The sequence below is a fragment of the Lycium barbarum genome, chromosome 7, assembly GCF_019175385.1.
Source record: "Lycium barbarum isolate Lr01 chromosome 7, ASM1917538v2, whole genome shotgun sequence".
Lineage (NCBI taxonomy): Eukaryota > Viridiplantae > Streptophyta > Magnoliopsida > Solanales > Solanaceae > Lycium > Lycium barbarum.
This window is the reverse complement of record NC_083343.1, coordinates 122,312,486-122,339,616: the sequence shown is the minus strand read 5'-3', so window position 1 is coordinate 122,339,616 and position 27,131 is coordinate 122,312,486. Positions and strand designations below refer to the sequence as shown.

The 27,131-nt window shown below is 34.1% G+C and overlaps 1 protein-coding gene across 1 annotated transcript; it reads left to right on the top strand.

The window, feature by feature from the left end:
• Positions 1 to 16,638: 16,638 nt before the first annotated feature.
• LOC132604081 (mannose-P-dolichol utilization defect 1 protein homolog 2) lies at positions 16,639 to 24,136 on the top strand. The gene is made up of 8 exons (XM_060317410.1): positions 16,639 to 16,971; positions 19,168 to 19,321; positions 20,202 to 20,274; positions 20,422 to 20,488; positions 21,595 to 21,654; positions 22,607 to 22,667; positions 22,755 to 22,796; positions 23,598 to 24,136. The coding sequence occupies exons 1-8, from the start codon at positions 16,816 to 16,818 to the stop codon at positions 23,699 to 23,701; spliced, it is 717 nt and encodes a 238-aa protein (XP_060173393.1). The 5' UTR covers positions 16,639 to 16,815; the 3' UTR covers positions 23,702 to 24,136.
• Positions 24,137 to 27,131: the final 2,995 nt, after the last annotated feature.

The following is a 27,131-nucleotide window of genomic DNA, read 5'->3' as shown; positions in this document are numbered from 1 at the left end:
ACTTTGGTGAAATGTGCTTCGTTCTATCTCCTTTTATGAAATCTCCTTTTAATTGAGCTATGCATGCAGCATTATCTTCATATAATACTGTGGGTATTTTTGTATCACACTTCAAGCCACATCTTTCTCTGATGAAATGTATCACTGATCTCAACCACACACATTCTCTACTTGCTTCATGAATAGCGATTATCTCAGCATGATTTGAAGAAGTAGCAACAATGGACTGCTTTGTCGATCTCCATGATATAGCAGACCTCCGCATGTAAACAGATAGCCTGTTTGAGATCGGGCTTTATGTGGATCAGATAAATAACCTGCATCTGCATAACCAACAAGATATGTACTACCTTTGTTAGTATAAAACAGACCCATATCTCTAGTTCCCTTCAGATATCGCAATATATGCTTAACTCCGTTCCAATGTCTTCGTGTAGGAGAAGAGCTATATCTTGCTAGCAAATTAACAGAGAACACTATGTCAGGTCTTGTAGCGTTAGCAAGATACATAAGTGCACTAATTGCACTAAGATATGGTACTTCAGGACCAAGAAGCTCTTCATTTTCTTCTTGAGGTCGGAACGGATCTTTACTCACTTCAAGTGAGCGAACAACCATTGGAGTACTTAAAGGATGCGCATTGTCCATGTAAAATCCTTTTAAAACCTTTTCGGTATAAGCAGATTGATGGATAAAGATCTCATCTGTCAAATGTTCAATTTGCAAACCAAGACAAAGTTTTGTTTTTCCCAGATCTTTCATCTCAAATTCTTTCTTTAAATATTCAATCGCCTTTTAGAGCTCTTATGGAGTTCCAATTAGGTTTATGTCATCAACATATACAGCAATTATAACGAACTCTGATTTTGTTTTCTTAATAAAAACACATGGACAAATGGCATCATTTATATAACTTTCATTTACCAAGTACTTACTGAGGCGATTGTACCACATGAGCCCTGATTGTTTTAGGCCATACAACGATCTTTGTAATCTCATTGAATACATCTCCCGAGACTTTGAGCTAATTGCTTCAGGCATTTTAAATCCTTCAGGAATTTTCATATAGATTTCATTATCAAGTGAGCTATAAAGGTAAGATGTAACCACATCCATCAGATGTATTTCAAGGTTTTCATGTACAGCTAAACTGATGAGATATCGAAATGTTAAGCCATCCATAACGGGTGAATATGTTTCTTCATAGTCGATACCGGGTCGTTGAGAGAATCCTTGTGCAACAAGGCGTGCCTTGTGTCTCACAATTTCATTTCTCTCATTCCTTTCCGCACAAAAATCCATTTATGGCCAACTGGTTTTACACCATTAGGCGTTTGGACTACAGGTCCAAAAACCTCACGTTTGGCAAGTGAATTCAATTCTGATTGAACTGCCTCTTGCCATTTTGGCCAATCATATCTTCGTCGACATTCTTCGACAGATTGAGGTTCCTGATCCTCAATGTCTTTCATAATATTTAGTGCAACATTATATGCAAAAACATTATCCACCATAATCTTCGATCGATTCAAATCTATCCCATCACCAGAAGAACTCAATGATAGTTCTTTATTTACTTGAGTCTCAGGTTTCCTAATATCTTCAGGAGTATCAGGATTAATCAGATCTTGAATATCTTCATGATATTCTTTTATAGTGTCATTTTGATCATTTTTCGTGTTTCTTTTTCTAGGATTTTTATCCTTAGAACCTAATGGCCTACCACGTTCTCTGCAGGGTTATGTGACTTAGTTATCCTTTTCAAATCAGTAAATGCGTCTGGCATTTGATTTGCTATTTGTTGCAAGTGAATGATCTTCTGGATCTCCTATTCACATATGGGGGCACGTGGATCAAAATGAGATAGTGATGGAACTCTCCACGCAATTTCTCTTTTGATTTCTTTTCTCTCTCCCCCTAATTGTGGAAAATTTGTTTCTTCAAATCGACAATCTGCAAATCGGGCAGTGAATAAATCTCCCGTCAATGGTTCAAGATAGCGAATAATGGAGGGTGATTCAAACCCAACATATATTCCTAACCTTCTTTTGGGGGCCCATCTTAGTGCACTGTGGTGGTGCTACAGGCACATATACAGCACAACCAAAGATTCGGAGATGAGCAATAATTGGTTCATGACCAAATACTAATTGTGACGGGGAGTATTTATTATAATGAGTCGGTCTGAGACGAATAAGAGATGCTGCATGTAAGATAGCATGACCCCAGACGGTAGTGGGCAACCGTGTTTTCATAAGTAGTGGTCTTGCTATCAATTGTAGTTGTTTAATAAATGACTCAGCAAGACCATTTTGGGTATGAACATATGCTACAGGATGTTCAAATTTAATCCCAACTGATAAACAATAATCATCAAAAGATTGAGACGTAAATTCTCCGGCATTATCGAGGCGTATAACCTTAATGGGATAATCCGGAAACTGTGCCCTTAAGTGTATTATTTGTGCCAATAATTTCTCAAACGCCAGGTTACGAGACGATAGGAGCCACACATGAGACCATCTTGAAGATGCGTCTATTAGGACCATAAAATATCTGAATGACCCACAAGGTGGATGAATAGGTCCACATATATCCCCATGTATACGTTCTAGAAAGGCAGGGGATTCAATGTCAACTTTCATTGGTGATGGCTTAGCTATCAATTTACCCTGATAACAAGCGACACATGAAAATTCACCACTTTCAAGGATCTTCGGGTTCCTAAGTGGATGCCCATTTGAATTTTCAATAATTCGTCTCATCATTATTGATCCAGGGTGACCTATTCGGTCATGCCAAAGCACAAAAATACTTGAATCATTAAACTTCTGGTTTACGATCGAGTGTGCTTCAATTGTACTAATTTTTGCATAATACAGACCAGAAGACAAAGTTGGTAATTTCTCCAAAACATATTTCTGGCTGGAGACATTCTTTGTAATGGCAAGATATTCATCATTTATTTCGTTTAATGTCTCAGCGTGATACCCATTACGGTAGATATCTTTGAAACTTAACAAGTTTCTTGGGGATTTAGAAGAGAATAATGCATCTTCTATAACAAGTTTCGTCCCCTTAGGCAGAAATATAGTAGCTCTTCCGGAGCCTTCAATCAATTTCGAATTGCCAGAAATTGTATTAATATTTCCCCTTTTCCTACGCAAGTGAGAAAAGTATTTCTCATCTTTGAATATGGCATGCGTTGTTCCACTATCAATCACACAAATATCTTCATGATTGGTCATTGATCCAAATAATATTTGAGGATTTTCCATATATTCTTCAAAACGAAAGAATAGACAAAGTAAACATACACTTTATTACATATATTACTATTAAACAAAGCATTACACACACTTTATTTACATAACTATGGAAACATAACCACATTAGCTAATACAAACGACATGTATGAAATATTTAAGTTATTACAGATCCATCACCGATCAGATGATCTATTTTTCCTTCAGGGAGTTCAAAGAAATCTGCCACATCAAGATGCATGGGCTCAACATTATCTTTAGAAATAAAATTTGCTTTGGCATCCTTTTCTGCCTTTTTGAGGGAGGCTTGATACAGCTCAACTAGGTGCTTTGGCGTACGACAGGTACGTGACCAGTGCTCCTTTCCTCCACATCGGAAGCATTTATCTTCTGAATTTTTCTTTTGCACAGCTTCATGCTTTTCATCCTTCCTTTTACACTGCTAGTGGTGAAGGGTATTATTTGGTGCAAGACGAGAATCATGATTAAAATTCCTTCCTCGACCACGACCATGACCACGACTGGGGCCACGACCTCTTCCACGCCTAGAATGGCGAAAATTTGCCTCATTCACTTCAGGGAATGGAGCAGTACCCGTGGGTCGGCTTTCATGATTTTTCATTAATAGTTCATTATGTTGTTCAACCACTAGAAGATGTGAGATTAGATCAGAATATTTCTTGAACTTCATCTCTCGGTATTGTTGCTGCAGGAGCATACTCGAGGCAGGAAAAGTGGAGAATGTTTTCTCCAGCATATCATGATCAGTGATATTTTCACCACATAATTTCAAGTGAGAAATAATTTTAAACATGACAGAATTATATGCCTTAACAGATTTAAAATCTTGTAGCTTTACATGAAGCCAATCAAAACGTGCTTGTGGAAGTATGACCATCTTCAGGTGGTCATATCTATCTTTTAAATTATTCCACAGAGTAAGAGGATCTTTAACAGTGAGATATTCCATTTTCAAGTCATCATCAAGGTGATGGCGGAGGAATATCATTGCCTTGGCACGGTCTTGGTTTGATGCCTCATTTTTATCTTTGATGGTGTCTGTCAGACCCATCGCATTAAGGTGAATCTCGGCATCAAGAATCTAAGACATATAGCTATTGCCGGATATATCTAAGGCTACAAATTCACGTTTAGTAAGATTTGTCATCAGTAAAGGGAAATAGAAAGTCAATACCTTCGAGGCTTTTAAAGTATTTGCTCGAGATGGCAGAGTCTCGTGCTGATAACGTGTTATAAAATAAAAACTATAAAGTAAATACACGGAAGAAATATATAGAGAGAGATAAGATTGTATTGCTTCTTTTTCAATTCTACATACGGCCACTATTTATAAGGAAAAATATATGCTTAATGGCTAAGCCATTTAAGATAACAGCCAAGGGGTCACGTACTCTTGGTGGCTAAGTAACTTAATGGACAAACATACTCATAACAATTTACTTTTTTTTTTTTTGGAATTTTGGAGTTGGAGTTATGTTTGGCCATAGTTTTTGAAATGATAGTTTTTGGTGAAATGTAGTTGTAAAAAAGTGAAAAAAGTAAAAAAAAATTGAAAAACAAGTTTTTTGGGTTTTTTGTATTCCGGAATACAACTTCAAGTTGTATTCGGAATTCTCATGACCAAACGCTGATTCCGGAAAAAAGTGAAAAATTCTTATGGCCAAACGGAGGCTTAATTAGGTAAAAAATCAATCCTTAAAATAAAGAATGTTTAAAAGCCCAACTCACCTTTGCACCAGAAGGCAAAGACAACGTCAACAGAACAATATATCTTTTAAAGGAGAAACACTAAAACATAGATTGGCACATCTATAAGTCCATCACATTGTACCAGTTGCACCCACCTAAATACAAAGCTAGTACAACTATAAATTGCACAACTTCAACCTAAACAAAGTTCTGGCAACGCAAAAAGAAATGCCTGAGAAATATATCCTGATAGGAGATTGCAACGAAAACATTTTGACACGTTTTTTAAAATTATTTTTTCCGATTTTTTAAACTTGTGGTAAAGAAGCAAATCGTCATCACAGCCCAATAAGTTAAGATGACACATTTTCAAGTCCATCAGATTGTACCAGATGCACGCAGCTGAAGTACAAAGCTTGTACACGTTAAATTGAACAACGTCAACCTTAAACAAAGTTCCGGCAACAAAAAAAAGAAAGGTCAGAGATATAAAAACCTTCTAAATGCCAGATAGCAAAAGGCATCTTGAGTGATGGTTTAAATGAAATAGCAGGATAACAAAAAAAAAAAAAAAAAAAAACAAAGGTATAACAACAATTCAAATGGACGCACTTCGAAGTAGTTTCATATTTGACTTCATAGGAAAAAACTTAGATAGTCCCTTCAGTATGGGCAGAAGAATATTTTTATCCCTTATCTATACTAAATATAAAACATCCCTTATGTTTAAAAAAAGGACACCTTTAGTCTAACCCTTAAAAGATTTTTAAAACTAACTGAAAAAGACATGGGGACTACTTCGTGTCACGGGGACTCGCAGGCATTGCAGCAAATTTTGGAATCAAAAGATAAAAATATATATGTCATTAAAACACGATGATACTACTATTTCATTTTGCAAAAAGGAATAACAACTTCAGTTGTTTTTTACCAAGTAATGTCGTCAGTTCACGGTTGAGATCATGACTGAAGTGAAACTGCTGTAGGAAACTAAAAAGGACTTCTCTTTTTGTTTCTAAAACCTCACAACTAAATCAACAGAAGGATTAAACTTGGCTTCTCCGCTAAAGCCTTGTACGCAGTTACATTTCTAATCTGTGTATTTAATTCTTTTAAATTACTATCAAATTATTGTGAGAATCATTACAAGCTACGGAGCTTAACAGTAACATAAAAAATACTACATGTTAAACTATTGCCGCAACACAATCAAATCAAATGAAATGAAATACAACAAATAATAATAAATGAAACATAATCTATCCCACCATACCCATATATCCACTACAAGAAAAAAAAAATTTGGCAACAAAAAATTTTTTGTTGCCATAGATTAATTATTGTTGCAAAAAGTATTTTTGGCAACAAAAAAAATATTTTGTTGCATGAACTTTTCCCAACGGCTGTTATTTTAACAACGTGCAACAACTTTTTTTTTATTGCCAAAAGTACTTTTTGCAACAACAATCAATACTATGACAACAAAATTAAATTCTTTGGCAACAAAAAAATCATTTGTCAACAATAAAATTAAGTTGTTGCCAAATATAAAAAAAATTGTTGTGATTTCTATACTTTCTTGTAGTGATCTATTTGTTTACACACAAACTGTGTGTGTATATTATAAATAGCATATGTAAATGGTAAAGTTATGTGTTAGATAAACATAGAGAGAAAAGAAGAGTAAGAGGACATTCCTTCAGCGGCTTAGAAGATGGTAATGTGTGAGTAAGTACTCTACATATTTGCAGAGGGAGGGAAAAAGTGATAAAATTCTGAGAAAAATAAAAGAATTAATGACCTGCTGTTGTTAGCTTTAGGACTTCTTCCGTTAGTTTTAAACGATCTGTTAGGGCTAAGACCAAAGATGTCCACCTTTGCCAACATAAGGGATGTTATATATTCAGTAGTATATACTCCCTCCGTTTCAATTTATATGAACTCATTTGACTGAGCACGATATTTAAGAAAGAGGGAAGACTTTTGAAACTTGTGGTTCAAAATAAGCCTTGAAAATTTGTGTGGCTGTAAATCATTCATAAAGTGAATTTATTTCCAAATTAGGAAAGAGATCATTCATTTTGACACAGACTAAAAAGGAAATAGGTTCAAACAAATTGAAACAGAGAGAGTATAAGGGATAAAAATATTCTTCTACCCATACGTAAGGTAAGTCTTTTCCTCTTTAACTTCACAAGGTAAGGGGGAAACCACTGAAATAACACTATTTTTCCAAACAAAAAGCAAACAAAAAACCAATAATTGAACAAACGTCTTACCATTAGTCCTCCATTGCAAATTTCTTTTTCCAAGCATAGACCCTTCATTCTTAAACCTTCAACACAAAAGTAAAAAAGCCGTCAGCACGACAAAACTCATCACGAACTAAATGGTGAGCTGGTAAGAAAGAAGAAACAGGTGGAAGAGAACAAAAAACCATAACCGAAGTCAAAGCATCCTTTTGAGAAGGATTTTGAAAACTGTCTCTATACGGCGAATTACGTTTCTTTGTCCCCCTTTGCCCCCTCTCAAAGGAGACAGTTAAAACAGAGATAAAAAGGGAGTCTAAAGAGCAAAGCCTAAGGTCACAGACTTACAGTACGGCAAAAGATGAAAGGCATAAAGTAATCACGCAGTGTATAAAATAACAGAGAAAACTGTTCTCAAGTTTAGTATTAAGTGTTAAGCAACCATTGTAAATTTACCCCATGTTTGGATGGTTGTTTGCTGTGGTTCATTAATGTATGGTTTTCTATGAAATTATTTTTCTTTTCATTATTCTTAAAATTATGTTGTATGACATTGTAAATTCATAGTGCAATTTGAGCCCATATTTAGAAAACTAACCCATTTAACCCGCAACAATGGGCTCAACGTTTAGCCCTTTAACCGCTAAGCTGAAGTTTATATTGTGTTGAGGGGATTCAAAAATTAATAGTATTCATAGATAAACAAATTGACCTTATCTATACAGTTCAGTTGAACCCCATGCACCCCCGCCGCCCCTGGACATGATAGAGTAAGAAAGAATAAAGAAAGACCTGAGATCAGAGCAAAACAGAACAAACTAATTCAGACAAAAATATGCTATTAAATGGGGGTAAAGCATGAATAACAAAGTGCACTCACATAAACCATCCCATCCACGGGGTTGATGTGGTTTAAAGTGTCAACAGGTACAATTTTGGAGGATTGCACGGACACATCTAAAGAGTCTTCCTCTTTGCGAACTACAAGGGTTGCCATTCCCAATTCTTTACGAGCTAGAGGAGCCAAGCCATCACTAAAAAAATTCCATTATACAGGTCAAACAGAAGTGGAATAGTAAGTATCTGAGAAATATGCAGGGAAAGTGGTGGCCAAATTAGTTCTTTCCGTAGGCTTCTTGATTGATACCATCTTCCTTTACCAAAATCATACCCATATAAGCACAGGTCACAGCTAAACCAATACAACGTCGAGTAACATACAAGCGGCTTCCTATTCATCGCAACACGGAATAAAACATCTAGATACTTACAACCTTGGAGCCCTCGTTGAACACCATTTCTCCTCAATTCCAAATTGGGATGATGTTCCTCGTAACACAATTCCTCCGTAACAACATCATAAAACAACATAGAACCTCCATCATAAAATGAATAAAAAACTATTGTTGTTTTATTATCCATAAGTGCTGCATGACTAGCACCAAAATTACCAAACTTGTCAATATCTCCCACTTTCAACGGCAAAACGTCCCACTTTTCGTCGTCAAGGTCATAAAATTCAGAAAAATGTGTCCAATCCTCATCATCATCCTCAAAATAATCGGGGGAAAACCTATCGCCCCCTACAACATAGATCCTCCTAGCAAAGGCAAAGACAAGCGGCTTGTACCAACGAAGATTCCTTCGAGCAGATAGTGTTTCCCAGGTAGAATTAGAATTATTATATGTATGCAATACCTTGGAGACTGTATTCGAGGTCCTCTGTTTTTTTTATTCCTCCGATACAGTAGATGTAATCATCAATAACCGTCCACCACCACCTAGTTCCCCGTTCATAAGTGAAACTGGTAAGCGGACAAAGAAATCACAATTAATATGGTAATATTCATGCAAACCTCCACTTTACAAAGACTAGCCCGTATTTGGGCCCAAGTGGTATGGCCAGTCTTTTAACCTGATTATATACATGGCCATGCTATAATACACTAATATTTACCCATAAAACATCTTTTTCCAAGTATAGCAAAATTTTAAATCTAATACAGTTTTGTGACTTGGAGTGCTGCCTCTGTTTTGTTTATATATTGTAAGCCTATCGAAGGGGACGGGACGGGACGGGACGGGCCTGTTTTGGGGGGACGGGATGGGGGACTAAATTTGGGGGGATCGGGATTAGGGGGATTTTTTCCGGAGTATGTCCCGTCCCCCTATATAAGGGGACCGGAGCGGGACGGAACGGGTTGGGTCAGGGGACCTTTTTTTTTAATTTAATTAGTTAAAGTTCAAACTACTAAATAGACACAAATTTAATATTAAACTTCAAACTTATAATTTAAATTGATAACATTTCAAATTCAAACATACAAACTTAAACGGAACTTAAACACATTGCAAATCATAAATTGGACAAAACATAGAAATGAAACTTAAACACATTGAAAATCTAAGATTGAAACACATTGTGCCTCTTTTTCAAGTGCTTCTTGAATCCAGCGGTACCCCGTTTGCCAGTCCGCGCCTATGTTTAAATATGAGGTGGCACATGTAATAACGCACATGTTCTTCGTCTACTTGCTCGAAATAAAGCCACACCCATGATCTGCAATTGCGAGGTCGAGGAGGATGCGGTGGAGGAGGATTTTCCATGAAAGTTTGAAGTAGAATAGTTGAGTTTTTAAATTTAGGTAGAGGATTGTGTGAAGAATGAAGTATGATAGAGGGGTATTTATAGTTTTGAAATAGGTAGTGTAGTTAAAATTAAAGTTTGAAAATTAATTGATATTAATTGAAAGAGCCGTTGGGGGCCCCACCTTAGCGGCTAGTTTTTTGAGCTTCCAATGGCTATTTTTTTTTAACTTCCAACTGCTATTTTTTTAAATTTATAAGGGATAGTTTTTAAAATTTAATAGGTAATCAAAATAATAGTTTCAAGTCTTTATAAAAGGCAGAATAGCTTGGGACCCCTCTGAACTTGTTGATTTTTATTCGGTGTACACCTAAACTATGCATTGGCTTGTTAACCCCCCCTCCCCCCCCCCCCCCCCCCCCCCCGAACTTGGTAATATGATAGTCTCGACCCCCCTAGACGCTGATGTGACAAAGAGCGTGAACACACTCTCTTTTAGGCGCGTGGATGGGTCAAAAATCGAAAAATCAGCTTCCAAGTGGAGTATTTTTCAACTATTAATCTCTATATAATCAATATAACGATTTATTTTTTCCAATTGTGTTCCTTTTTTGGTTTTTCTTAATATTCATTACATATTTTATCCCAATTGTATTTTTTTCTTTTTAGATATAATGATTATTTATTTCAACTATGTAACTTTTTTCTTTTTTTTTTTTGGATCCAAATCTAAATAACTTAGTTGAAACTCTATTTATTTTAGCCAAATAAAAAGAAGGTTTAGCAAAAGTAATGAAGTTTAGACGGTGCATTTTCTACAAAAAAAAAAAATTGTGTATTTTTCTTTTCATGCAATTACTATTTATTTCAACTTTGAATTATTTTTTTGGGGTCAAATTCTTAAAATATTTGGTTGATATTTTATTTATTTATTTTTAGAAACAATGATTATTTGCTTTAACTGTGTATTTCTTCTTTTCCTGCCCAAATATATAAAAATAACTTGATTAGAATATCATTATCTTTAGCCAAATAAAAAAAAGTATGGCCAAAATATTGTTGTTTCAAGTTCTTTTTTTACAGATTTGGCCAAAAAAAGATGATTTAAATAATTGGTGAACTTAAAGAGGTAAAAAAAATATATATTTTATCCTTAAAAAATGCCACATGGACAAAAAAATCCATGTCGCAGCACGTGTGTCACACGTCAAGGGGTTGTCAGCCTCTAGGGGGGGTCGAGACTATTATATTACCAAGTTCAGGGGGGTAATTAAGCCAACGCATAGTTTAGGTATACACCGAATAAAAATCGATAAGTTCAGAGGGGTCCCAAGCTATTATACCTTTATAAAAAGATGAAGAATTGTATTTTTTTGAACTTCCAACGGATTTTTTTTATGCTATTAACGGCTATTTTTTTGAATTTCTAAGAGGTAGTTTTTAAAATTTAATAGCTAATAATCTTTTATATTATGCTAAATTGCATATATATACATACTAGTTGTGGTAGGCCCGTGCTAAGCCCGGCCCAAACTCAAGATACAAAAATAGTACGTAAATTTTATCAAATAAGTATAATTTATGTTACATTTGTCTACTATATAATTAATTTAATGTAATTGTAGGTTAAATATATTTTATTGATAAGTTTTCATAATTATTAAAGTTTCAGTATACGGTAAAAACCGGTCTCAAGAGTTGGACGAGTTAGGAAGCGACACGTAGCAAGGACGGCTAGTCAGCGGTGACTCAACCATGATGACACCAGATACAAAATTGTGGCCGGATAAGAAGCAATTCAAGATGTGACCGTTATAGAAACGTTACAGAAGACTCCAAGATTCCTCGAGCCTTTATTAGCTTTTATTAGGCTTTATTACCCTTTATTGCAACATTATTATTGGTAATTAAGGGGGTATAATTTGTGGATCATGTACTCCATAGCTCTAGTATAAGTAGAGGTTCTCATTTTATTGTAAATCCTCTGAAATCATATAACAATACAACATACTTACTTTGTTCTCTATATTCTTTTGTTCCGGATTCGAAGTGTTCTTAAAGGCAGAGTGTTAAACCAGAGTCATCTTCATTGAGAAATTCCTCCGGGTTCCAAAGGCCCAGGCTTATTTTATTATATTCTTGCTTTATATTTACTTGATTTCATTACTAATTGCTATTATTTTCTTTTTACTTATAACAAATCAATTCACGTATCTTTTAAACCACCAACAAATTCAACTGTACCTTTTTTTTGGGGTAAACACTTTCTTCATCATATAATTGGATAATTTTTAAATTATTTATGAGGAAGCAAGTTTGGTAGGAAACTTAGCAAATATCAAAGGGACGCAAGTGATTCGATATTCTATAAACATGATAGAGCATGATAATTACAACTGGACGAAGATCATTTAGTATTTTTATGATTTCGTGAGAGTGAGATTGTTATTTATAGATAGAAATAGATATCTTTTAATAATTATTAAATTTTCACTCATTTATTTTATGTTCGAGGCTTTATGCTAGTTAAATGTGGGTTTTAACCTTACTTTTAGACGAAATTCAAGGAACAACCTAAATTCATTAAAATGAACCTCAAGAATCAATTTAGTTCTTCATATAATTAGTTTTTAGCTAATCAAAGAAGAGATAATGAATATAATTTGATTTTGATTGGTAATGCTACCTTCATCTTCAGCATTATACAACACCATCCAATAATTTTTACTTTTTGTATTTGCAAGCACATGAAATCTCACTAAAGAAGCAACATGTTGGAGGTTTAAAATAATAGAGGAACATATGACGTGAGAAATATTTAAAGGTAAAGTAAGACCTAATAAATGATTTAGTTGAAAAAAGAAAATTTGGTTCTAAAGTTACCTAAATGTTACCCGTCTAAGGACAAATAATTTAAAAGGTACTTCCCCGGATTCATAATATATGGTGTTTTTAGCTTGGGCACACCCTTTCAGAAATTACTCACCCCTAGAAAGTAAGCAATCTTTTGACTATATTAATCCTTAATTAAATACTATAAATTTATTACCATTTCTTGCTTTTGAAATTATTCACTTATCCAAATAAAGATAAATTTGAAAAAATAATAGTACATGCTTGATTATATAAATAATTAATTATTTTAAATTTAATATAAAAGTTAAAACAACATATAATACAGGTCCAAGGGATAAACTAATAAGCAACAAGAAGAGATTTTTGAGACAACCACACAACACATCAATTATAAAAGCCCACGTGAAAGTGGTCTTCACTAATAATGAGAGAAAAAATAAGCAAATGAAATTATGCATGGACATATCAAAGCAGTCACGTGTAAGAATTCCATATGATGCTGTGAGGATGTGAGGACGACAAAACCCTCACATCCTCAACAACATAAAATACAGATCCAAGGGAAAAACTAATAAGCAACAAGAAGAAATTTTTGAAACAATCACACAACACATCAATTATAAAAGCCCACGTGGAAGTGGTCTTCACTAATAATGAGAGAAAAAATAAGCAAATGAAATTATGCAAGGACATATCAAAGCAGCCACGTGTAAGAATTCTATATGATGCTGTGAGGATGACAAAACCCTCACATCCTCACTTATATTAAGTAGTAATATACACACACTCGCTCTGTCCGATGAGATACATTTTTTTTTAATCTGTCTAAATTTTCCTTTTTATCCTTAATGAAATAATTTACAGCCACACAAATATTTATGATTTATTTTAAACCACAAGTTTCAAAAGTCTTCCTTTATTTATTAAATTTCATGTCTAGTCAGAGTATATCACATAAATTGGACAGAGAGAGTATATGTTAAGGGATAATATATATGATATGTACTACTCCCTCTGTCCCAATTTATGCGATATAGTTTGATTGGGCACGGAATTTAAGGAATAAAAGAAGACTTTTCAATCTTATGGTTTAAAACAAACCAAAGATATTTGTGTAGTTATAAATCATTTCGTTAAGCATAAAAGATACTCCCTCCAAAATAATTGAGGTTTAAGGCATTAGAAGTTGGTCCAAAATAACTGATGTTTCACAAAACCAAAAAAGTATTTAATTCTCTTTTCCAAATTTATCCTCGGCACATTCCCATACCCCCATAATAATTATATCAACCTAAAAATAAGAAAATCATAATTAAGAGTATTTTAGTCAAAAACCCTCTTAAGTTTTAAGAGTTAGTGAATTTTTTAATCCATGTGCCGAAGCTTAAAATCTCAGTTATTTTAAATCGGAGGAAGTAAAGTTTAAAGTTAAATTGTTCTCAAATAAGTAAATGTAATATTCCTTAAAATAAAAGCAAATTAAAGTTGTGGGGATCATAAATTGCCACAAGCTACAAGGCTGCTACCTAACCATAACCTTAATTACAATCCTTCCTACACAGTGGTTGAAATTTCACACCCTTTAAGGACTAAAAATCCCAAAATACCATTTAGATTTGTCCAAACAAACCTCAAATTATATGTCTAATAAATTGGGTCACAACCCATAAGAGTTCTTGATCCATAAAAAAACTTTAAATTGCCTGCTGCATATCTAAAACTTTGTACTCTTGCCTGCTGCGGTTGCTTCGTTTGTTTGCTTTAAACATTGATGAACTATATATGAGATGCTTTCTTTTTATCATTTCAGGTCATGCACGGAGATAGATGTTTAGAGATTTAGCATATGGAAGACTTCATCTTGAGACAGAGTTAGAGAAATGCTAATAGGTTTAACAACTACTTTGTATTATAGATATTTGATGACATTAGTTATTAGATTCAAAATAGCACTAGCATTTGGATTCAAATGTTGTATTTTACTCTTATGTTGTTAACATTCTGAAATTATGGATTAATAGTTGTTTTTTTATTATGGCTTTAATGAAACATATAATGCTTTTCAGGAGGAATATTAGCATGTTGTGAGTAGTTTTACTGACAATTAGGTCACTAAATGCAAAGAAAAAATGATCATACGGGCATAGGTACTTGCAAGTTTCCTCGCAAAAAGCTCTCCACACTTGCTCTACAAGAACACTATTTTTCGTTAGTTAGGTAGTTTTCCCATATTCAAAGTTGACTTGGATGTCTGTCTTTGCACTTTCGTATTACATGCCTAGCAGAAGTTGGTCCTAGATACAAAATTGAGAAGTTAAAAGGTTGTTTACATAGTTGGACTAATAGCGGAAAAAGTAATGACATACCTTCTTATCTAGTAATAGATAAAGGATCACAAACTATTCAAATGAACTTTTCCCTCTTACTTGAATGGCCCTTCTTCTACTTTAAATAGACATTTGTTTTTGCTTCTCTTGCAGGTCAAAGTTAGTGTCAGATGCTTACTTAGTTATAAGACATCCCCTTCTTTTGTTGTGCAATGTCTAAATCTGGTCTTCCCGGATGCATCTTATATTTTACACTTGGAGCTAAAGTTAAAGGCGCAGTTAACCTTTGAGTCTGTGAGGTGAAATTTAAGGATTCAACTGAATTTAAGAAGGCTAGTGCACTAGCGTTCTCCACGTTTGAAGAAGCTCAAGAGCAATATGATATGTTGTGTGCCATCAACTCAACATGTGTCACCAAAACACATGGTCTTAAAAAAGCTGCAAATAGGAGAGGGTTCGTTTTCGTGGAAAGGATATCTCCATTTGGTACTTAGTTGTATAACAAGGACAAAAAGAATATGTGGAATATTATTGATGGTGTATGTATTGGAGTTGGTACTGAGTTCAAGAAGATTTTTAAGTAAGTTTATGTTGTTTTTCCTTCATATTTGTTTTAATTTTGTTAAACTTTTGTTCATTAGTCTGTTTCTAAATTCTACGGTCAAATAATTTTGGGGTTGGAAGCGATCCACAAATATGGTTTATGTGTGAATTGCATCATCCACAAGAACATTTACTTCTATTGAAATATCTTAAAATTATCAAACTTATCAAGAACCACACATGATATCTCCAGAAATTAGGGGCATTGAACTCTTAAGGGCTTTAGCTACATTTTTTTTTTTGTGGACGGTTGACTTCTCACTTTCATAGGTATTTAAATATTTACTTTAAAAGATATTTCACTTTTCTGAATTTTTGGTGCGTTGGTTTATTTCTTTTCTTGGTGTATGAAGTGTGTATAGGCCAAATTAAGAGCACCAACTTTTAAAGTATTATTCTAATTTTTTGAAAGTGTGATATTCTTTGTTATGTTATCACGAGATATATCATGTGAAATGTTTGTTTCAATTGATATGTTATTAGATCAAGAATAAAATGTTAGACAAATAAAAATTAAATTAGAAAGATACATATAAAAAACAATAAAGAAGAATTAAACGTGTAGGAATCATTTCTCGTAGTAACCAATTTAATTTGCCTTCATATCATTAAAGCCACACAAATATTTTTTATACCCTTGATGAAATAATTTACAGCGACACAAATATTTATAACTTAACCACAAGTTTCAAAAGTCTTACTTTATTTTTTAAATTTCACGTCTAGTCAAAATATATTACTCCCTCCGGATAAAAAAAGAGTCCACTTAGATTTTTTTTCTTGCATAAAAAAAAAGAGTCTATTTAGCAAATCAAGAAAGAATTAACCCTGTTGTTTCATGTTTGCCCCTATTAAGTGTTATATGATCAAATCTAAATGCCTATTTAATTAGGAGTGTTTTAGTCAAATTACTTATTTTATCTAGAAGTTAGTATTTTCCTAAAGCGTATATAAATAACTAAATGGACTTTTTTTTATTACATAAATTGACACAGATGGAGTATTCCTTAAAATAAAAGCAAATTAAAGTTGTGAGAAATCATAAATTGCCACAACCTACAAGGCTGCCACCTAAACAATCCTTCTTACACAGTGGTTGAAATTGACACCCTTTAAGGACTCAAAATACCATTTGGATTTGTCCAAACAAACAAACCTCAAATAATTATCTCTAAATTGGGTCACAACCCATAAGAGTTCTTGATCCATAAAAAAAAATGGTGGAATTAAAGTTTCTTGGAATGGATTTTGGTTGTGCACTTGGATCCCTTAGTAATGGTGAATTTCCAGAAAAAGATTGTTTGCTTCCTTTAATTTCCAAGCTTTTGGGTTATGCAATTGTTGCTGCATCCACAACTGTTAAGCTTCCTCAGGTAAATTGAGTCTTTGTGAATTAATTGAGTGTTATTGTGATGATAGCATTGAATTAGCTCAATTTGGATCCAGTTAAGTAATGGGGTGTTCTTAATTACTCTGGGTTGATAACCAAATATATGAACTTTAACTTTTCATGTTATAGTGCTTTGGTTAAGCTTCCTAAGCCTATTTTCCTTAAGCCCTTTAAAAATTGAATCTTTATGTATTAATTGAGTTTTGTTGTGATATTATTGAATTAGCTCAATTTCTTATGTGCTTTGGTTGAACTTCCTAAGGTTATTTCCCTTAAGCCCTTCAAAAATTGAGTCTTTATGTATTAATTGAGTGTTGTTGTGACAATAGTATTGAATTAGCACAATTTTGAATCCAGTTATATTAGGGGTCTATCTTGAATACTCTGGGTTAATAACCAAATATATAAACTTTTACTTTCATGTTATAGTGCTTTGGTTAAACTTCCTAAGGTTGTTTCCCTTAAGCCCTTAAAAAATTGAGTCTTTATGTATTAATTGAGTGTTATTGTGACAGTAGTATTGAATTAGCTCAATTTTGGATCCAGTTAAGTAATGGGTGTTTCTTAATTTCTCTGGATTGATAACCAAACAGACAGATTTTTACTTTCATTTTATAGTGCTTTGGTTAAACTTCCTTAGGCTATTTCCCATGAGCCCTTTGAAAATCCAGTCTTTATAATTTTGTTGAGTTTTATTGTGATAGTAGTATTGAATTAGCTCAACTTTGGATCCAAGTAAGCAATGGGTGTTTCTTATTTACTCTGGGTTGATAACCAAATAGATAAACTTTCACATTCATGTTATAGTGCGTTGGTTAAACTTCCTAAGGCTATTATCCTTTAAGCCCTTCGAAAATCGAGTCTTTCTGTGGTAAGTGGGGTGTTGTTTTGACAGTAGTTTAGAATTAGCTCAATTTTGGATCCAGTTAAGTAATGGGTGTTTCTCAATTACTCTGGGTTGATAACCAAATAGATAGACTTTTACTTTCATGTTATAGTGCTTTGGTTAAACTTACTAAGGCTATTTCCCTTAAGCCCTTCAAAAATCGAATCTTTATGGAGTAATTGAGTGTTGTTGTGACAGTAGTATTGAATTAGCTTAATTTTAGATCCAGCAGTTAAGTAATGGGTCTATCTTGAATACTCTGAGTTGATAACCAAATATATAAACTCTTATGTTCATGTTATAGCGCTTTGGTTAAACTTCCTCAGGTAATTTCCCCTAAGCCCTGTAAAATTAGAGTATTTATGTATTTATTGAATGTTGTTTACTTAGCTCAGTTTTGGATCCAGTTAAGTAATGTTAGTTACTCTGGAGTTTTAACCAGATAGTTAATTGACTTTTACAGTCAGGTTATAGTCCGTTGATTAAACTTCCTCAGGTTGTTTCCCTTAAGCCCTTCAAGTATCTAGTCTTTTTAATTTTATTGAGTTCTGTTGTGACTGAGTATTGAATGAGCTTAAATTTAGATCCAGAAAAGTTTTGGGTTTTTCTTGAATGCTCTGAATAGATAACCCGTGTATAAAATTTTACTGTCATGTATACTCTGGTTGTTCAATTCAATTTGCGCCTGTTAGCCCATTCATCGAATTAGTCAATCAACTACATTTTAATCCATAAAATAAATAGCGCGGTTTTATGATCTTCTGTGTCGTTTACTCTATTTAGGTTCATTTCATTCCATTACTAAATAATTTGTCTCTAGAATTGAAGATTCCATGACCCGTTCTTCATGTGCTAAAATGACTTCTTGATGACCCCTTTGAATTTCTTAGAAGTTTAGGGTTTCATTAATTTTTTTTTTTTTTGTGAATGTCTCATTTATCTTGGGTGTTTGGCAAGTGAAGTTGTTTAGACTGTATTAATTTGTTTGTGCTTTGGCTATAGTGATGTCGTTTTTGAGTCTTTTTATTTTGATTAGATACTTGTATGTGTGCAGATACGTGTGACTTTTAGAAAATTGCTAGGTTTAGATATCCCGCAACTCGCCTTATTTAGTCTTGGAATAGTAATTTTGACCTGAATTCGATTCATTCACCCTAGTGATGGCATTCATTAGGATGTCATTTAGTTTGATCATTTTGTTTCTTGTCTTTAACTTCTCTCTAATGATTCACAGAAACATGTGATTCACTCATAGAACAAGTGCATGACTTATTGTTTCTCTTCCTCTTGCAGATACTTAAAATTGTGCAACACAAAAGTGTTAGAGGTCTTAGTGTTGTGGCGTTCGAGCTCGAACTAATTGGTTATACCATTGCTTTGGCATATTGTCTTCACAAAGGGCTTCCATTTTCAGCTTTTGGCGAGTATGCTTTTCTTTTGATCCAAGGTACACTTGACATGTCAATAATACATTGACTGGATTCTTTAGTTCCTTTTGCGATATCTTGAGAAACTAGGGCTTTGCAGCTTCTCAAATCTGTATCTTGCGGAGGTGGTTGTTTGAAATGATTAGACATCGCTTTCTATTCTTCTAACTTTATTGGGTTGAATTGCAAGAATGACCTTCATAAGTGGTGATCTTGAACTTTTGGCCCCTCTTAACAACATTTTTAAAGAATGGCCTATGTTGCCTATGGGACACAAGTAGTGGGCATAAATTAATTTTGCCTATGAGGCAGGAGTTTGAGACATTTCAATACAATGAACCCGCTCAATTGGCCAAAACTTTTATGAGGCAAAAAATGTATGTGTTGTTCAATTGTTCACAAGTCAGTATAACTGAAATTCCTGCCAATGGGCACATTACACTATCTTCACTGTTTGTAACTTCTTGAAATGTCCCGAACTCTTGCCTCATAACTTATGCGCACATCACAACTAGACCTTATGGGAAACAAAGGTCATTTTGAAAGATTTGAGTTAGTGGGCTAAAAAAATTTAAGACCACCCCTTACAGTATCCTTTTTCTGCAGTTTCTTGACTTTGTTGAGCAGATGGTGCATTACCTTCAAGCGGCTCTGCAATAGCCTTTAATTAATGCTTCTAATTGCAATTTTTCATTCTCGTATTTTTGTTTCATAAAATTCAAGTGTCTAGGGGGTCAGTAAGTTATGGCAGATGGTTCACTATGCTATTTTGACTAATGAATGATTCCTTTGTGGATGGAGTGCTTTACCTTCAGTCGATGGCTGTTTAAAGTCTCAATTTTATACTTCCATATAGCTGGCTCAGTCTCTCTAATATCTTGTGCTTTTTTCTTGTTGCAGCTATAATTTTGGTTGCCACTATCTACTATTTTTCTCAACCTTTGGGAATGAAGACATGGATGAAAGGATTACTGTATCCTAATTTCAACTTGCTCCACTTTTTGGTTTCATTATAGATATTCCAATGCACATGCACCATTTATTTTCGACCACTCGTGTTGATTGGTGTCGTTTCTTCCATGGAATTATAATCTGCAGTTCCTCCTGATTTAGTAAACAGATATTGTGCTGTAGCACCGACTATTTTGGCAGGTCAACTTGATCCCGTTCTTTTCGAGGCTCTCTATGTAAGTTATAGCCTTTAACTTTGATCTGTTTTCCTAGCTCTGTTCTATGTTGCTCAGACTCGGTGTCGAGTGTCGGATACGGGTACGGATCTAGAGGTCGGATTCGGCATAATCTAAATTTTAAGATTAGGGGGTACGGATCTAGGTGCGGATACGGGTGCGGGGATTCGGCTAAAATAATTCAAAATTATAAGAAAAATAACTAATTCTATGCCTAGAAATAAAAAACAAAAATAATTTTTTATAGTTATGTTTCATTTATAATTAATTTTTAATTTTTAATTAACTTGAAACTCTTCTAGATACAATAAGTGTCCACTCTTCAAGAGCTCTCCGTTTCTTTCAATTTAGCCTCAAAGTTTTTCTCAGATTGGTCCATGGATTTGGTCAAAGTATCCAATGTCGTTTGACCAGATCCGACACGAATCCGGTGTCGGTGTCATATCGTGTCCGACACGGGTACGGCAGCAAAAGTGAAGGATCCGAGCAACATAGGCTCTGTTTGTCTTCTGGGATAAAACATTCAAAAAGATTTACTTCTCTTCATTAAGGAGGTCAAAATGAACTCTTACTTTTGCTCATGCTTGTTTGAAAATTATGAGAAATTAGAGAAGAGATTGGGAGAATGCGTGACAAGTATCTTAAGCCCAGAAGTTCTTATGAATTATTTATACGATATACATAATACTTCAGATGTGGGATAATTTATATGATTCAATTTTTTTAACATTCTAACACTCTTCCCTAAACTCAAGGTGGATAAGTCACCTTGCGTTCGCAAATTGAGGCCAGACAAGTGAAATTAGGAAGGAGTGGAAGTTTTAGAGGCGTATACCTTGTGAGAAATAAGGAAAAGATTGGAAGAATTAAGTGTTGTAAGCCTACGAGTTTTTTAAATTAATGGTTTATACATACGTGATGATTTCTTCTGAATTGAAGAAAATGACCCTGCAAAGATCTCCCATGTGTTATTTCATACTATCTCTGTAAAAAATAAATCTCTTGTACAAAAGACAAAAAACTAAAAATAAATTTGTAAAGGCTACAACACCAATTGACCCTAATATATCTGATGTAAGAGTCTTAACTAAATTAAATTATTTCAGGCTTCCCAACATGCAATCTTTCTTTTTGCAAGAATTCCGCAGATATGGAAGAACTTTAAGGTACACATTTATACCATGATGGTTCTCATCTTTATGGCGCTATTGTTTATTTGTTTGAAGTAACCTGTTTTATTCGCTAAGTTCTGAAATAATGAATTCCAATTACCTATTATGACTGGTCATATGCATGTCCGTGTCACACCTTTTAATTTACTTGAAACTTGATACCAAAACAAGATATGTTTATTGTTGATCAACTGGGAAATGTAATTTCCCTCTATGCCTCGACAATCCTTGGAAACTTTCTGCTGTATGCTTGTAAATGATGCCAATGTTACGATGGATTGAAAAGAAAGAAAGCGCTGGTGGCTCTAAAGCAGACTAGTATATGAAGTAGATGAAACCAGAGGCATATCCAACTAACAAGCTATGGAAACCCATAGGTTTTGGTTTAGGCTATGTATATATGTTAAAAAATTCACTAAATATGTACAAATAGTAGATTCTGAACCCAGTGAATTTGATGGAAGTGGTAGGATTACGCATCTAATCCCAAAAAGTTCAAATCCTAGATCCGCCTCTGGATGAAACCACACAGTAGATGGTTGTGCTAACCTGAATAGTTATTAATGACAGAATTGTTATAACCATTCATCAAATGATCAGCAACCATATCTGCAGTCCCCATTTATTTGACTTCTTTCATATATGTTTTTGTGGATTTATGGATAATGTTCTCTTGCTTTCCTTGTTTCCACTAAATTTTATGCCTTTTCGTTATCCTAGATCCGCCTCTGGATGAAACCACACAGTAGATGGTTGTGCTAACCTGAATAGTTATTAATGACAGAATTGTTATAACCATTCATCAAATGATCAGCAACCATATCTGCAGTCCCCATTTATTTGACTTCTTTCATATATGTTTTTGTGGATTTATGGATAATGTTCTCTTGCTTTCCTTGTTTCCACTAAATTTTATGCCTTTTCGTTATTGTCTTGATTTGAGCAGGGCAAAAGTACTGGTGAACTGAGCTTTTTGACATTTTTTATGAACTTCGCCGGTTCCATGGGTAAGTTAACTCTGACTACGAACTTTTGCATATAAATTTTCTGTTACCAAAATGGAGTTCTTATCTCCTTCACTTTATATGTTGCAGTTAGAGTTTTTACCAGCCTCCAGGAAAAAGCTCCCATGAGTGGTATGCTTTCTTGTCTTGTTTGATTTAACCTTCATATAATTTTGTTGACTGCTTTCCAAATTTGGAAGCAATTAGTGCCTTATTTTATTTCAAACTTATAAGCTGATGTATTCTTTGCCGTAACCAGTTTTGTCAAATGTGCATAACAAAACTATTATGCACTGGTATCGTGAGAGTTACATTATCCACAGTGCAACTGGTATCCAACTTTTCACCATTATTTGTGGCTCTATATGAATGAGAATTGGTTCATTCTCTCCAATCAAAGCATCGTTAAGATATTCTTAGGACAAAAAACAAAAAATACAAAGAATCTTTAAGTCTTAGAGATGAACCTGCAAACTGATGTTGATCTTGAAGATCAACACATTCCCCTTTTAGTTCCCTCTTACAGATATAGCTCATAGAATCCTCCTCTTCTAGGGCTTACAAAGTTACAATAATCATTTCACCCTATGGGATGTCAAATTACCTACTAAATAGCTACCATCCCTATCCTGTACGCCAGAAACATCATTTCCATACCATCATTCAATTTCTTGACAAGGTTTATGTATAAATGATTTTCAGGTGTTATAGCACACCATGTACATTTGAAATTTCTGAATGATATTCTTGTTTACGAAAGATTTCTGCATCAGAAAGGATGTCTAAAGTTTCTAATTCTGTCTTAACTTTCTGGAGTTATTTACCACAAATTTGTTTGCAGCACCTGTTGTTATTTCAGCTTTACATCTATCCTTGTGTGATCTTTGTATATTGATCATGCCTGCCTTTTAACTCGCCAAGTATTGTTTGCAGTTGCCTTGGGATCTGCACTCGGTGTACTGATGAATGGTACCATCTTGAGTCAGATTATCATATATCAAAAGCCAACACCCCAGAAAGCGAAGAAGAAAGATTAGAAGTTTCAGCACAGCATGCTGGAATTGCTCTGGCAACTTGTTTCACTCTGCACCCTGGAGCTCACACTCATGATCATCGAGCGCAAAGAAGAACGTGGATAATTCATCCATCTAAGATACCCTGAGAATTTGTCATAGTGTTTCGCTTATTTCAAATTATAGATTGATCAATCAGTTAAAGAAGTTTCCATTTTCACTTTTAGCATAGTCTCAATGGGATTTTTTTACATGAAGTATGCTAACACATAGGTGTAACAATTTCTTTTTTGTTCCATTCCTGATAGTGCTTGCAAGGAGGTTGGGGAAAATGTGCTCATAATGGACTTCTTGTGTTGGAGTCACCAACAAAGTATTGTCATTTGTCAACCAATCTGTTGCTGGATTATGAGCTAAAAATGAAGTATTTGCAGCTGGAAATATGGCCAAAGACAAAAAGATGATTGCTTCTTCGTGTATTTCTATTGAATGAATAATGGATTCGGATCCTTAAATAATATTGCTTAGGGATAAGCATGAGTAATCAAATGAAATAAAGTGCTTTGATGAGATCCCATTCCTCCTTTTTCCTTCTCGTTGTATCTTGCTTGTATACATCATCTCTTTGTTTCCTGGGATTCTAAACCAAAACCAACTTCCAAAAGATCTACCAAAACCTAACTAGGCTCCTTTTATTATTTTTTTATCACTTCTTGGGAATCACGAAGGGGATTTTTAGACTGGACTAAATATGAGGGGAGTTGTTGTCGGTACTGAAAACGTCCTTTAGTTCCTCGATTCATTCTCCTTATAAAAATCGCTTCTTTTTATGATTTGCGTTGTGCAATTAACCAAATAATCCCCATCTCTCGTTGATCCTACCATCTTCAAGACTCTATTGCGTGATGCTGGACACTAATATCTCTCTCTTGAGTTTAGGTTGATACTTCGATCGACAGCAACCAATTTGGGCAACTTGAATGTAGTAGCGGAGGCAGCATTTTCACTGAGGGGATTTATAGATATATAAAAAGAATTAACTCTATATACACAGTGTAATTTATTGACGAAGAGGTTTGAGTAAAGCCTTTGTGCCTCTAGCTCCGCCCCTGCCTAGATGTCTCTTTGTATAGTAATTAAGATCAGTAATGGTGGATGGATGTAAACTTCGCCCTAGTTCCCTACACGAAGCTTCTCAAATAACATGTTGAGACAAGTAATATAACAACAATAACAACAACATACCCAGTGTAATCCACAAAGTGGAGTGTGTGGAGGGTAGAGTGTACGAAACCCTTACCCCTATCTCGTGGAGGTGGAGAGATCGTTTTCGAAAGACCCTCGGCTCAAGTAACGCATATCAAAGCAGTTTTAAAAAGATAAAATACAAAAGTAAAGCAAATAATAGAGAAATCATTACATAGCATACACAAAAGTGGAACAGTAACATCAACAGAATAATGCGATAACCAAAGCATAGAAACAATAGGTACAAACAAGTAATATCCTTATCTGAAAAATCAATGGTGGTTGAGTTTTGTACTCCCTCCATTCCGTAATAAGTGACTTTTTAGGCTTATGCAAACCCCTTAATAAAGTGCTCATTTCGAGAAAATTATGAGTGTTTTTACCAACTTACACCTAATTAAATGCCTAGAAAAAAAAAGCTTAATGATTCTTGATTATGTAAATAAGGATTATTTTGGAAGAAGAAGATCAATTTCTTCTTGAAATCCTAAAACACCACTTATTTTGAAACAAAATGTAAATTCGAAAAGTCACTTATTATGGAGGAGTATTAGACAATCTCCTTGCATAAATACTAAAGTCGGAGGCCGTTGGAATGTGGAGCACTCATTAATTGTAGATCTCGTTTTATCGATGAACAAGAAAGTGCAGAAAAAAATGTGGATGCAATGACCGACAAATTTTAAAACGTGTAGTTTTGGTCAATGGAGTAGCTAGACATTAGTTTACCAACATAGCATGTTTGTTTATTTGGTGGAACGCAGGAAAACGACTCAAGTAAATATTTGTTCTCCGTAGGAAGTAGTTGGCTTGTTTGTGCTCCAACTAATATAGTGTTGATTAAGTAAGACATTTAATGGATAGATAAATAGTACTCCATCCATTCTATAATAAGTGACTTTTTAAATTTTTCATTTTGTTTCAAAATAAGTGGTGCTTTAGGATTTCAAGAATAAATTGATCTTCTTCTTCGACTCTTATTTACGTAATCAAGAATCATTAAGCTTTTATTTTTCTAGACATTTAATTAGGGGTAAGTTCATAAAAACACTCTTAATTTTCTAGGAGTGAGCACTTTCTTAAGGGGTGTGCATAAGCCTAAAAAGTCACTTATTATAGAATGGAGGGAGTAGTAATAATTTAAAGGCAGAAGGGTCTAGGACCCCCCTGAACTTGTTGATTTTTATTTAGTGTACATCTAAACTTTACGTTGGCCTAATTACCCCCCTAAACTTGAAAATATGATAGGGACGACCCCTCTGGACGCTGACAACCCATGGAGGTGGTCAACACGCGCTGTCACATGGATTTTTTTTGTCCATGTGGCATTTTCTAAAGGATAATATATATATTTTTTACTTTTTAAGTTCAACAATTATTTGAATCATCTTTTTCTGGCCAAATCTGTAAAAAAAGAACTTGAAAATATTTTGACTATAATTTTTTTATTTGCCTAAAGATAATGATATTCTAATCAAGTTATCTTTATATAAATATTTTGACTATAATTATTTTATTTGCCTAAATATAATGATATTCTAATCAAGTTATTTTTATATATTTGGCCAGGAAAAGAAGAAATACACAGTAAGAACAAATAATCATTGAATCTAAAAAAGAAATCAAATAAAATATTAACCAAATATTTTATGAGTCTGACCCGAAAAAAATAATGCACAGTTGAAATAAATAGTACTTGCATGAAAAGAAAAATACACAATATTTTTGTAAAAAATACACCGTCTAAACTTCATTACTTTTGCTAAACCTTATTTTTATTTGAATAAAATAAACAGAATTTCAAGTTGAAACTTTCAACTAAGTTATTTAGATTTGGATCCGGAAAAAGAAAAAAAATACATAGCTAAAATAAATAATCATCATATCGAAAAAGAAAAAAACACAATGTGGATAAAATATGCAATGTATATTAAGAAAAACCAATAAGAAATACAATTGGATCAAATAAACTCATTATATTGATTATGTGGCAATTAATAGTTGAAAAATACCCCATTTGGAAGCTGATTTTTCGATTTTTCACCCATCCACGCGCCTAAAAGAGAGTGTATCCACGCTCTTTGCCACATCAGCATCTAGGGGGGGTCCAGACTATCATATTTTCAAGTTGAGGGGAGTAATTAGGTCAACGTAAAGTTTAGATATACACTAAATAAAAATCGACAAGTTCAGGGGGGTCGTAGAC